Source organism: Pollicipes pollicipes, unplaced genomic scaffold (assembly GCF_011947565.3).
Source record: "Pollicipes pollicipes isolate AB1234 unplaced genomic scaffold, Ppol_2.1 Scaffold_3087;HRSCAF=3621_pilon_pilon_pilon, whole genome shotgun sequence".
In the NCBI taxonomy this organism is placed as follows: Eukaryota; Metazoa; Arthropoda; class Thecostraca; order Pollicipedomorpha; family Pollicipedidae; genus Pollicipes; species Pollicipes pollicipes.
Window position 1 is genome coordinate 26,523,048 of NW_023596225.1, and position 13,279 is coordinate 26,536,326.

Below are 13,279 nucleotides of genomic sequence, written 5' to 3' on the forward strand. Positions count from 1 at the left end.
GGGCCCAACCATCCGAGCATGATATGCAAACCGCCTCATACCACACAAACGCACACGTATAGCTGCCTGCAGTGAGCGCACATCTGCCAACCGAGCCATCGCCGGCACCGAACTCGCTGCCACCAGAAGACGGCGGACGCGGCAACCCTTGCCTTCTGCGACACTCATCACACATTGCCTGACATGCTTCATTCGCAAGTCAAATTTCTTAAGTGGGAGGACAAACGAAATCCACATAAATGTAAATGCATTCGTTACCCTGCCGAAAGCACACCAAAATAGGGCTAAAAATACACTACACCCTACAGGTCCGTGTCCCTGGTCCGCTACCGAAGTATAATCCCGAAGTGGGGTTAAGCGCGCGCGGCGCCCGGCCGTGACTGCGGGCTCGACAGACTGCTCAGACTCCGTCTGCGGTCGGCGCCCGCTCGTACCGCCGGTACAGAGTCTTCAAGTGCGGTCCAGAAGCACATGTTGAGCACGGAGTGCGGCCCGATTCGCAGCCAGTTGGCCGTCACGCCCTTGTAGAAGCCGCGCGGTCCCTCCGAGCGTAGGATCTTGAGCACGCAGTCGCCGTAGCCGCGATACTGCAGGCCGCGGCCCGACGCGTCCACGCCTGTTCCCGGGACAGCGAAGCACGCGACGTTATACGCAGCGTTTTTTTTTTTTTAGAGCGATGGTACCACTGCTGTCACCGCGAGGGCGGCGCGGGTACAGGGCGGAGACTTACGCGGACCGCTCTGGTCAGTGACGACGCGGACTCATCATGGTTTCGGGGACAATGTGGCTCAATCGGGTGTAGCTCAATAGCGTTCGCGTTACAACGGTGCGGTGAAGCGTTCGAACCTTACTCCTGGACCTCATCGTTCCCGCGGAATTCAGCGTGACGGATTTCGTCGCTGAATAACCCACCCTGTCGAACGCGTCGTAAAACCGCAACAGCAACGACTCACCTTGATTGTACAGCCGGGTTGCGATGACGTCGAACGGCGTCATCAGGATGACGACGGCGCCGCCACACAACATACTGGCGGCCAGGCTGGCGAGGAGGCTGCCCGCCGGCAGCACCTGGCAGCGAGCCGCCAACGAGCGTCAGCCGCAAGCCGAGTGCGCCGAGCCGCAACGGCACCGAAATACAGCACGTGCAACGATCTCAGACAGCTAGAAGACAGTGGTGTAGTGGCGATCGCTGCCTTCCATTCCGGATACTGAGCTGAGCAGTCATCCGCCAGTCGGTGCCCTCGCCATGGTCCCGTTTCCTGAGATCCAAACCCACCCGTCGAGTTTGTGTCATTGGTATGACACCGAACGCGATGTTTGATCGACAGCGACTTGTACCGACCATGCAGCTCACAGACGGTATGCCTGGCTGCGAGATGCCTGGATGTGCTTCATCTCCACATCCTCGCCCCAGCCTGCTCTGGATAGTTGATTGTAAATCCACACTCGCTACGCCGACGTCCCCCCCACTTCCGCGACGATGCCGTCGTTAGGGTTACGTTTCGGCGCACACCACCGCTACCACCAACAGGGTCACATTCCCTCCCGCCAGCCGTCGCTGGGCGGGCAGACGCCCAGCCGGCAGGGGTCCCGACTCCGGTCGGTTCGACGGTCAGCCGCACCTGGGCGCGCTCGATGTACTCGAGCGAGGCGGAGAAGGTGGTGAGCTGCGCTGCCGAGCCGATCATGACGCGCGGCAGCGAGGAGAGGCTGCCGCGCCACAGGCCACGCAGACCGTGACGCGCGTGCACGCCGCGCAGTGCCGACACCAGACCCGCATGCTGGTGCTGGTGTCCCACCCCGATCGTCTGGCTCTGTGTTTGGACGTGCACTTTCACCTGGTACAGCACAGAATGGTCAGATAGGCCATGAAGGGGACTTGGAGCACACAAATATTGTGAAAGTAATGCAGGAAGTATGCATTTCAGCCTCATATTCAGTGACTATTTTTTAAGTGTAACATAGTAGATATTTAGAGCATAGAAATGCTGCTGTTACCCTTCTTACTGCAATCAGATGCATAACCAATTGTTTGAAATCATGACAGGCCCCATTGCACCTTAAAAAGCTTCATAATCAATGTCATTTGCTACCAAATCTCCACCTTGGAAAGCTTCACGATCAATGTCATTTGCTGCCAAATCTAACAGAAGCTAAAGCTTATTGCCCACTGATTGCTATTAAAAAATAAATTACAGCATTTCACCCTTTATAACTGAGTAACTGCACACTATTCAAGATGGAACCACTACCTGCATGTCAGTAATGTGAGCAGCCATTGAGAACAGTAAACACTTTCAGATGTCTGTAAATAATCCTAATATATATTAAGCTAAACATGTGCAAGACATAGAACAATGCACCAACTCAAAAATTACCATGTAAAGTGGACTTGCAGCATACGTTCCCAAAGCACCAGCAAGAGCTCCTCCACATACATACTTCACTGGATCAACAGCATTCTTTGTTCTCATAACACCAGAGTCTTCAAGCATGTGAAATGTGCCTAGCCTTATACCATTCATTACCATTTGGTATGCAAGTGCAGGGACAAGCCCTTGTTGCAGAGACAGAATACCATCCGAGTGGCCAATGGCATACGCTGCATGAAAAACATTTCTATAGTAGACTGTGTATTTCCCCACTTGTTTCAACTCTCCTTGTAACTGCATTCTTGTCTTAATGACATCTAGGGGATTGGTGAAAAAGCCTGCACAGCAGGCTCCTAAGCCCCCAATGACGAACTCCATGGTTCTCAGGTGATAGCACCTGTTCTCAGTAAAGCATATTTTCTGCTGTAATAAAATAATCAGAGTCAAGTGGCCAGCACCAGGAAGAAACCAGCCACAGTCCTAACAAAAGCTGCCGTCACCAATCTCAGGGTAATGGCAGATCGGACATCGGGCGGAGAAAACCCGCGACGACGCTGCTGAAAACTCCAGTTCTTCAAACACAAATCCACAATGACTAAGCCTGGCATGCGCTGTAGTTGCATGATTCGCGCCATTCATGTGTTTAGTATTTTCTCGTCAACAGCTGATAAATAGAGCAAGAATCTGACGAATATTATTGCTTTCGTCAGTTTTTGCCAATGCTTGAACTAGTTAAACCATCTTTTCTTTTAAATTTTCAATCAGTTGTAAAAATATTATTATTATCTCTCTTATGAAGACAAATTATAAATCTGCTGATGCCTAAATGCTCTGCAATAAAGAAGAAATCGACCAGAGCCTTGGATCTTTTGGTGCCCTAAAAGCTTGTCTTCTCTATTACTTTCAGGCAATTCCGGTGGTGTGGGGTTTTAAGGTTGTAAGCTGTTTCATTTATTGCGTGATGTAATTTTGGGTGGCTGTGTCGACCACTCATGAACGCATTTTCGCGAAAGAGGAGTGATCTTTAGATTGCCTGACTTTTCACTCATCCAGATTTGGGCCGGAGCTGGTGAAAGAGCCGATGTTGGTAAGTAAACCGTCCACATTGTGGGGCGTATGCCATTGATAGCTTAGGCCGGCAATCACATCGTTTGGGCTAAGGTATGCGCTTTGTGCAGCTGGATTTAATACGTGCAGTTAGTTGCGCTTCCATGGTGTGATTGGATCTCCTTTTACGTCGATAAAACCCTTTTGCAAAGTTTCAAATTATTGTTTTTTATCTAATTTTTGAAACATGGTGAAATGGGTCTCGTTAGTCAGGCATGTGTATGAGGATGTCACTTAATACTTTTGTGAAGGCTTCAGCCCTTCAAATTTTCATGTGGTGCTACTGTTGGTTTGTGCATCGGTTTGGTATGAAATGTTGCATGAATTAAGGAAAACATTGGTACATCACAATGTGCCCATTCTTATGTCCATAGTTGATATCCATGACTATCCTGATCAGGTGAATGGTCATTTCACAAATGGTGCATTGACCAAACATTGTTATTACTATCTGTGAAGGTGAGCTGACCAAACTTGCTGGGAAAACATTTTTGGTGGCTGTTGGTTTGTCGGCAGTTATAATGGAGTGAAGCATTCAAATTGATTCTCCAGCCTGTATGCATAATTTGTAGGCTAGACAGGAGCACCATCTTAGGCCAGATATGCTACTTATTGTTGAAGCTTATTTTTTGGTAGTGCCATCATGCATGTCACTGTCTTCAGTGATGAAAGAGAAAAGATGGCAGTAGTTGCCCTTTGCTTTCTTCAGTTGACAACCGTAGCCCCCGCACAGTGTGACACAAGCGTAATCACCCACACCTCAGGACTGGGGCTGTCTACCGGCTGGTTGAGGCTGAGTGGCCGGAGCTGGCACTGCCGCGTTGGCCGTGCTGGGCCGGTTTGAAACATCGGTGCCGGCATCGAGGTGATGCCGGTCCGGACTGACAGACAGGGAAACGCGTCCAGAGAGGGTCAGATCATGAAGAGTAAAGGATAATGCGCCGTCATGTTGCACACAATATATGATCGATATGGCTCGGTTCGACTTCATCACTTGACAGCAGCAAACATCTGCCTAGTTATGGTAGTCAATGTGCCATTAGCGGCTAAACAACAGCTATACTAGCAACCGTTTTGTGGTAGGCATATCACTCATATCACTACGCAACATTAACAGTGCAGCAAAGCTATGGAGACACACAGTTCTCACACGACGCACAATGTCACACACACAATAACACTCGTTATCGCCACCTATTGGCGACCCACGGGACGAGGTGACCCCGTGCCGCTACACCATCCCCTCCCCAGACATATCACAATCGGAGGGTGACATATCGAACGCTGTAACGCACTGGGGGAACCACTTCGCGGCCATAGCGCGTACGGACGGCCGAACGGGCTGGGTGCTCAGTACCGTCCTCATTTGGCGGGGAGCACTGGGGATCATTGCGCGGCGGCGACTGGCGTCCAAGGAGATCCGGACGCATCTCGCCCCGCGTAGGACGCACTGGGTAGCGTCTTGAGTTTGCCGCTCTGGCGACGGAGCAGCAGCAGCCTTCAGGCCATCTACAGGAACTGCGTTTGCAGCCGGCGGGCGAGCTGGCCCGGCGGCTGCAAGCTGGCCCGGCGAGCTCTCGTAGATCGGTGGTGGATCCAGAAAAGCTGGCTTGATGCGGTCGGCAGAGACAACTTCCTCTTCGTCCTTGCGCCGGATGGTCACTGTTTTCGATGACCGCCTGCACACGGGGAACGGGCTGTCGTAGGGCGGCTCTAGCGGTGTGGGTGAGGCGTCTCTCCGGACGACAACCTGAGCGCAGTCCAAGAGTTCTTCGGGAATGAAGGCGTTCGTCGATGGCTGCTGGCGTGGCTGCACCGGACGGAGTTGCCGCATGGCTCGCCGGAGGGGGTCGACGTACGACGCCGGGTCCAGCAGTACCTTGCAGAGTTGGTGACTGGGGAACTCCCCTGGGAGCCGGAGTGTTGTACCGTGGACGAGCTCCGCAGACGTGCAGCCCAGGTCTTCTTTTAGAGCTGAACGCACGCCCAGCAGAACCAGTGGTAGGAGATTGGTCCAACGAGTGGCCGCATCTGCCGCTCGCATCTACAGCTGTCGATGGAACCTCTCCACCATGCCGCTACCCTGCGGGTGGTAGCTGGTAGTACGATGCCTAGCGCAGCCAAGAAGCGCCAACAGGTGCTGCCACAGGCCGGGCTCGAGCTGGGCACCGCGGTCAGTGGTGACCTGTGCCGGCACTTCAAACCGAGCCATCCAGCCGGCGACGGAGGCGTGGGCGATCGTGACCGCCCGGATGTCCACCACAGGGATGGCTTCCACCCAGCGGGTGAAACGGTCGATGCACGTAAGGATGCACGTGGCTTGAAATGGTTCCTTTGGCCTTGAGCATGTCTTGCTTAAATGGAGTCTGAAATTTTGGGCTCTTTATTTTTCTTCCTTCATGATCATGTTTTATTGAGGATCACACCAGGGGCAGCACCACAGATTTCGAGTTGGGGGGCAGGATTCTCTGAGGATATCAAGGACAAAGTAGGGCCTTCTCATAGTGGGGCTTGCTGCTCTGTGTTATATTGGAGGGGAGGACACCAAGTGCATGTACCCTCTTATAAAGCATGTACTATATTCAACATGTACTATACATGTACTATACATGTTCAACATGTACATGTACTATATTCAAGTAAACAAAAATGGACCGAAAAGAAATTCAAATTGGAGAGTCTTCTGGTTATCCAGCATGTCTCGCCACCTTTGCACTGTGGTTTTAGACGCATTCGTATGATGCACTCTTGCATTACGATACGTTGCAGTGCCTGTAACACGAAGAGACGAAACACCCACCGATATGAGCCCTGAGTGCGAAAGTCCACCTACAGGAGTAAATATTTATTGGCCCGCTATCGGCGTTAGCGCCTCTCCGGGGATTATCAGAGCGGTTGGTGGGAGGATTAGGCTCCGCGATGTGTTGCCGCACCGCAGTTCTTGTGAAAACGGTGAACCCATCTATGTCCAATCTTTGTGTGCGCTTTCAACAATATGAAGCGTCCAAACAGGTGTGCATCGGTCGTCGACTGTTTCGTCTGAACTATTCAGTCGTTAAACGTTAGTTAGCTAATCCTGAGTATACCCGTTGATCTACCGTCTCATCATGAAAGCGCAGCGTGGTTGCTAGTGGCGCGGTGTTCGCGCTGGTCAGGCGATCGCTGACTTCGATTTCCAACGTTATGTCGAATGACGTCAAACGCTCGGTTTGCGTCAGTCGAAATCGTTTGGTGCCGACAATTGTTGCTGTCGTTCCTGCCGTTCCACGATATTCCCTGTTCGCACGCGGCGACGGATAATGCATTACCTGTAAGACACGTCACTCCGAAATGGGGTGAGGTTGTCGGAGGCGCTTGCCGGCCTTGGCTGAGCCATTGTCGGGCGATGTCTGTATCCACCACCGGATTATGGCTGAATGGTGTCCGTGGACAGAGCCTCGCGCCGATTACGAAATGCTCCGGTGGAGCAGTGCGTTGCATGTCGCTGGGCGATAATGCAGCTGGAATGTCCGGTATCGCCGCGGCAGCGGATTTGATGTGCTCAAATTGGTGCCAAGGCGATGGTCGCCGGTACATATAACTGAATCGCCCGCAGTAGCGGACTGTTTAACCCATTTGTACTCCGAGGCATCAGTCTAACTGTGTGTTAACACAACATTTAACACCAATATAAACACGTTGCAAAGAACCAGTGCTTGGTTTCTGCATGCATTATAACGCTGAAGTGTAGTTATCAATAAGTGTGGCCCCATAAAACCGCGACGGTTGGAAATTGGCGTGGGCATCTGGTATGGCTGGCTGCGGAAATCGTCCCGTCATAATGCCTATGCTCCAGTCTGCGCAGCTTTGTTTGGCTTGTAGTAGTAATTTGACGGAGACCGGAAGCGTTACGGAAAGTGGTGACAGCGTAACCATGGGTGGTCAGTCGCATCTCCAAACCGAAATCGACTGACCACCCTCAGCAGCGGCTGACGGTCATATGGACGGTGCGATTTTGGCAAACGCACTCTTTATACACAGGAAAGGTGGATGATTCGACGTGTGTGCATTGTTCCGAAGCTTTCGAAATGTAGCAGGCCTCCTGCAGCTCTTGCCATCACGTATCGTGCCGCCTCTCGTGTTTATTGCCCTGAAAGCACCGCCATCTATAGGAGGAAACTCGAATCTTCCCTCCGACGGTTTCATTGTCATCTTCTGCCAAAATCGGTGGCTGGTGCGCACCGCATTGATTTTGTTGCACGCGGTAAATGGACCGTCGCAGCCGTGTAATGCGCGATGTGCTCGGCCATAAAATGGCCGTAAAGGCGGAGATGCGCCGGGAGTGATGGCCGCCGCGCTACGGCGGCCGGGCCAGCATTTGTCTGGATCGGGAGCTCGCGGCATCGCGCCGACTCGGGTGTCTCGAGCAGCGTCTTCTCTCTTCTCTCTCTCTCTCTTCTATCTCTCTCTCTCTATCTCTTCTCTCTCTCTCTCTCTCTCTCTCCGCTCTCTCTCTCTCTCTCTCTCTCTCTCTCTCTCTCTCTCTCTCTCTCTCTCTCTCTGTCTCTGTCTTGTCTCTGTCTCTCTGTCTCTGTCTCTGTTGTCTCTGTCTCTGTCTATGTCTTGTCTGTCTCTGTCTCTGTCTCTGTATCTGTCTCTTGTCTCTTGTCTTGTCTCTGTATCTGTCTCTGTCTCTGTCTTGTCTTGTCTCTTGTCTCTGTCTGTCTCTGTCTCTGTCTCTGTCTCTGTCTCTCTCTGTCTCTGTATCTGTCTCTGTCTCTGTCTATTGTCTCTGTCTCTGTCTTGTCTCTTCGGTCTCTGTCGCTTGTCTGTCTCTGTCTCTGCTCTGTCTATGTCTCTGTCTCTGTCTCTGTCTCTGTCTCTGTCTTATGTCTCTGTCTCTGTCTCTGTCTCTGTCTCTGTCTTGTCTCTGTCTCTGTCTCTGTCTCTGTCTTGTCTGCTCTGTCTCTGTCTCTGTCTCTGTCTCTGTCTATGTCTCTGTCTCGTCTCTGTCTCGTCTCTGTCTCGGTCTCTGTCTCTGTCTCTGTCTCTGTCTCTGTCTCTGTCTCTGTCTCTGTCTCTGTCTCTGTCTCTGTCTCTGTCTCTGTCTTCTTGTCTCTGTATCTGTCTGTCTCTGTCTCTGTCTCTGTCTCTGTCTCTGTCTCTGTCTCTGTCTCTGTCTCTGTCTCTGTCTCTGTCTCTGTCTCTGTCTCTGTCTCTGTCTTATGTCTCTCTCTCTCTCTCTCTCTCTCTCTCTCCTCTCTCTCTCTCTTCTCTATCCTTGCTCTCTCCTCCTCTCTATCTCTCTCCTCTCTCTCTCTTGCTCTCTTCTTGCTCTCCTGTGCTCTCACTCTTTATCTCTCCATATAGATGCCAGTCATTGTAATTGTCGGAGCTTTTCCTCACCAGTGTATCCTCCTGCAGGCAGGGGAAATTTGGACGGCGAAGGCATATTGTCTTTAGGTCTGTCGTGCTGCATTGTGTTTCGTTTTTTGTCCGATCTGCAGCAATTCACTCACTTGCCCGGCTTTTTATCTGCTGACTGTCGCCGTTGTGTGTATTTTAGTGCGAATAGCGGGCCTATTGTGCCGGTCGTAAGCTGTCAGGGCACAAAGACCACTTCTGACTGTGGCGTTGCGGTCCTCCTTTTACGACGGCGGGGTCGTGCATGTTGTCATTCTGCCGGCGAGAGCACGCAAAACATGAACCCCTCGAGTGAGCGGCCGACAAGATGCGCCATTCTTATTCATTGCGCGGGCCGTGTCGGCACGCCGAGTCGCACATCGGGCGGCATTATTAGCGCCCCAAATTCGCGGCGATGGCCGCCGCGGCCGTGGCGTTATTACAGTTTCGTTTTCTCGCCGCGGCCGGTCGGTGGGGCGAGTTTGTAAAAACGATCTGGCCGCGCGGATCGTCGGCGAATACCGAGTGGCCGGCGGTGCGGCACTGTGAAGCCGCGGCCGCCGCAGCGCCGATATGGGCGCTGCCGTCCGCCCGGGGACAGGGCTTCGGGGCGGCGATTCTGCGGCAGGCGTCGACGGGCGGCCCGCGCCGGTCATCGGGCACTGTCATGTGGGACGACCTGTCGAGGGAGGGTGTCGTCTGGGACTGTGTCGTTCTGACGGCCCGGTCCTCCCAGGGCTGTCGGGGGCAGTCGTGTTAGGCCGGCTGCGGTCACGGTCGGGGCGGGGCGGGGCGGGCGGGGTGGGGTGGGGAGGGGGCCGCTCCGAGCCTCCCGACCCGTCGGCGACCTGCACGAGACGTACGCACGTCGGTCTGAACGCGGACGCGCCAGTCAATGGTGTCGCAGCGTCCCAGCCATGGGCGGTCTGACCCTGCACGGCGGGCCAGGAGTGGCCGCTGGAGTCGCTCGGCCGGTGGCCTGATAGCGTGACCTCGCTCACCTGCGGCGGCGTGCCGCCAGCTGTGGGTCACGCCCGCAGTCCGCTGCCATGCCAGATTCCGCGCCTCAGAAGGGGGCAGCTGGAGGCGGCCACTGCGCGCGCTTGACGATCGCCCTCCATCGTCCCATCGCGTCCGATATGGTGTGTTGGAATGAAGTGGAATGTTGGAATGTAGAGCGCGTGTTGGAATCTCTGCAGTGGTGTTTGCAGTTTCCCACATGAGCTGTGGAGGTTATGGCCAGAAATGTCCGCGCCATTGTTGCTTAATTAAATGCGGTCCGTGCTTAATCGCTTACACATCTTGCAAAGCATGCCCGTCCAGTGTCAATCTCGTTCCTCTATGGTCATGCGACGCTGTCTAAGTAATGCAGCATACAATAAACATGTAGTGCTGAGTGCTCTGAACATTCTTATGGGACTGTAATGTGTCGTTCAGGAAATGGTCCTTTTGCCAATTCGCCGTAACACGCTTATTTCGTGTGCTCCAGGAGCATGGCATTTTCACTGCACGCCATCACGAGCCGAATGAGCTGCACACACGGCAGGCGCGCGTCGAAGTCCTCGTGCCAGCCGGCCTTTGGGCGGTGCGCGGCATCGGCATCAGTACGGACATCCTTTCTTTTGTGTCACGAACAAAGCTCCTGGTCTTGGAAGCGAGCGATTCCTGGTGCTTGCGCAATCAATGTGCCTCAATCGAGTTGTGACCGGCCCGGAAAGCGCTGTGCTTCCGCGAGCGAGGCTCGAGTGTGCTTCGGCATGCATACAATTTTCGATCGTGGTCCGCGGGGTCAAAGCGGACGCTTGTAACTCGGTGCGGGCTATGCTATGAGCCGTGTGCGTGACCAGCTTGCGTGGTCGTGGCTGTGTCGCATGAAATATGGGACGAGGCAGTTTCTCGGAAGAACTCAGGGTTCATATGTGTGTGGTGTAGTCATCGGCTGAATTACACCGTGAATGCTTGGTGGGCGGTGCGCCGTCCGGACGTCCCCCGTTTCCGCTACTTCCGTCCCTTTCGCTCGTCTCTAATCCATCCCTGAAGTCATCCGTCTTGTGTCAATTTATTTTATGTTTTGTGCGTTATATTTATGGAGTGCATTTTTTTACCGAACGCCATCACGCGAATTGAATTCTGAAACTTTTACAGTTGGGGAGGGTCGTTATGCGAACAGCAGCCGAGGAGCAGGGAAGCGTCAGACATGTCGCTGAATTGTGTCGGGTTCGATGTGTGGGCTCGGTGGGGTGGAGGGAAAGGCCAGAGGGGCATCTGCTCCCGCCTTCTTGTGATGTTACAAGACAAAAATGGGTATGCATGCATCGGATCAGCTGGGTAGTCATTGCCTGCAATGCGGTGCGTTTTTGGAGCGGGAACTGACGAGGGCCGCAAATACGTGAGCCGCTGTGCTGCGTTTCATGCAGTTTTGGCGTGCGGTTGGTCAGTCTTCGAAGCATTGATTATTTGATGGCTGCGCCAATATTTTTGCGTCAGAGATGCTCGTCATGAGCTGAATGCGTGCCTCGCTGCGGGTCGGATGGAAGTGTTGTTCATGTGTTTAATTGTAGTTTTTACTTTGCACGAATATACTGTAACCTTTTCCTTGTCTAGTCAACCGGGCTTTTATAGCAACAGACTTGCCTACACTTATCACAGAGGGTAGAACGCCGTATTACCGCATCCGTGTAACTAGCGGACTCATCACACGTTGTGATTAATGTCTTGTGGCCGTGTTTGGAGTGTCTGGACTGCAATATTGCTGTCATTCACACGTGGACAATTTATTCACCTCCCGCGGTGCGGGCCGTCGCGCAGAAGATAGACCCGGCTCGTCCCGCACCCGGACAGAGGCTCTGGCAGGCGCGAGCATCGGCACCCCGGCGAGACGGAGCACCCGCGCCGAGCACTCGCTCGCGCGGACAAAGAACCGGCGGATGGATGACATCCAGGTGGAAATTGAACGCCTGGAGAGGCGGCCGAGCTGGAGCGATAATCTCGGGGGAGCCCGGGCGCGGCAGCTCCGCCGACCTGGCGCTCGTCACCTCCGACGCCGGGCGCGGCGTCGCGGTGGCGACGCTGCCCGTCTGTGCCGGACCCGCGGTCGGAGTGCATCCCGTGTCCAGAGGCGGACCCGGCGCGGTCCGAGGGGCGGACGCAGTTCCTCACGCTGGGCCGGCCTGGGGGACAGGTGCTACCTGCTGTGTGGGGCGTGGGCTGCTCGCAGCTGGTGTCGCCGGGCGTCCGGAACAGCTGGACAAATATATGCGCATGTGGTTCGTGGCGCGCTCAGTTCGTCGAGGCTGTGCACAAATTTTGTAGCTTTGTCGTTGAGGTTCTTGTGACCACACGCTGGCGTGTTGTATTCCATATTTCGAATATTTTTAAGCTATAAATGTTAACGCATGGGCCAAAGGCCGTGCCGTCATATTCAGTATATTTTCGTGTGTCACGCACCACAAAACCGCTACGGCACGATGCATATATGGCCCAATGTCCACGGTGAAAATTGTTTGCGAGACAAAAAGTTCAGCGGACATGATTTCCTTCATCCGACAGCTAAGTTGTTTAGGGGGCGGCCTTTCGATCCATTCACACGTGGCGGGATGGGCTTGAGCCGCTCTAGGCGCTCGCTAATTGCCAGTGACATCGGTCGGGTAAAGGTCCGGCGACGTCAGGGGGCATGACGAACCGTGTCGAGCATTGCGGCACAGCCAGCCTTAGTGGTCGGGACTTGCACAAGAAGCGATGCATAGCGCGAGCTCTGATCTCAGAGATCCGTCCACGCAAAAGGTTTGAATAAAACCCTTAAAAACTTCATTCATTGTCTTATATATATATATATATATATATATATATATATATATATATATATATATATATATACAATTAAGTAATTTTGCCATTAGACGACAAAACTGGCGCGCAAATGTCCTCGCATAAGCTCTAGAGACAAAAGGTCTCAGGTCAAAGCTTCCATGCCAGAACATTTCGACAGACAAAACTAACACCCTGCAAATCTCCCACGCTTACAACTTTTGCGTGTTATTTCTTCTGCGGGGCAAAACTGGCACGGATAAAGCTGCCGCCCGACAGAACTTCTACTCGACATACAAGACAATTTCTGCGTAGAAGACTGTCAGACTTTCCACACAGCACGCGTGCCGCAGTCAAAACTTCTACACACAGCATAGTTGCGAGTGGTCTGAGACCGAGAACCTTCCGCCATACGCGGCTTTAAGGCCAGCAGAATTGTTCGGCTTCCTGTCGCAGGGTTCCGCGTCGAAGCGTCTCAACTGACCAGGGGGAGGCGGGCATTAGTCCGACGATGGGAGGGGGGGGGGGGGGGGAACTATTGCGCAGCATGTTCTCAAGCAATTTGAGTCCCTTCCCGCTGTAAATGTAGCTGTCAATTTTCTGTAGCAGAT

General features: G+C 53.3%; 2 protein-coding genes across 2 annotated transcripts in view; one reads left to right on the forward strand and one right to left on the reverse strand.

The window, feature by feature from the left end:
- Positions 1-353: 353 nt before the first annotated feature.
- On the reverse strand, positions 354-2,936 carry LOC119089965 (solute carrier family 25 member 35). The gene is made up of 5 exons (XM_037212766.1): positions 2,873-2,936; positions 2,379-2,602; positions 1,623-1,838; positions 954-1,068; positions 354-616 (listed from the first exon to the last, which is right to left on the reverse strand). The coding sequence occupies exons 2-5, from the start codon at positions 2,529-2,531 to the stop codon at positions 354-356; spliced, it is 747 nt and encodes a 248-aa protein (XP_037068661.1). The 5' UTR covers positions 2,532-2,602; positions 2,873-2,936.
- A 401-nt stretch (positions 2,937-3,337) lies between these two features.
- The window catches only part of LOC119089641 (uncharacterized), a gene marked incomplete at its 3' end in the record, with an annotated part of 66,491 nt that continues 56,549 nt past the window's right edge, over positions 3,338-13,279 (forward strand). The window contains 1 exon segment of the mRNA XM_037212429.1: positions 3,338-3,459. Coding sequence (XP_037068324.1) covers positions 3,454-3,459 — 6 coding nt within the window.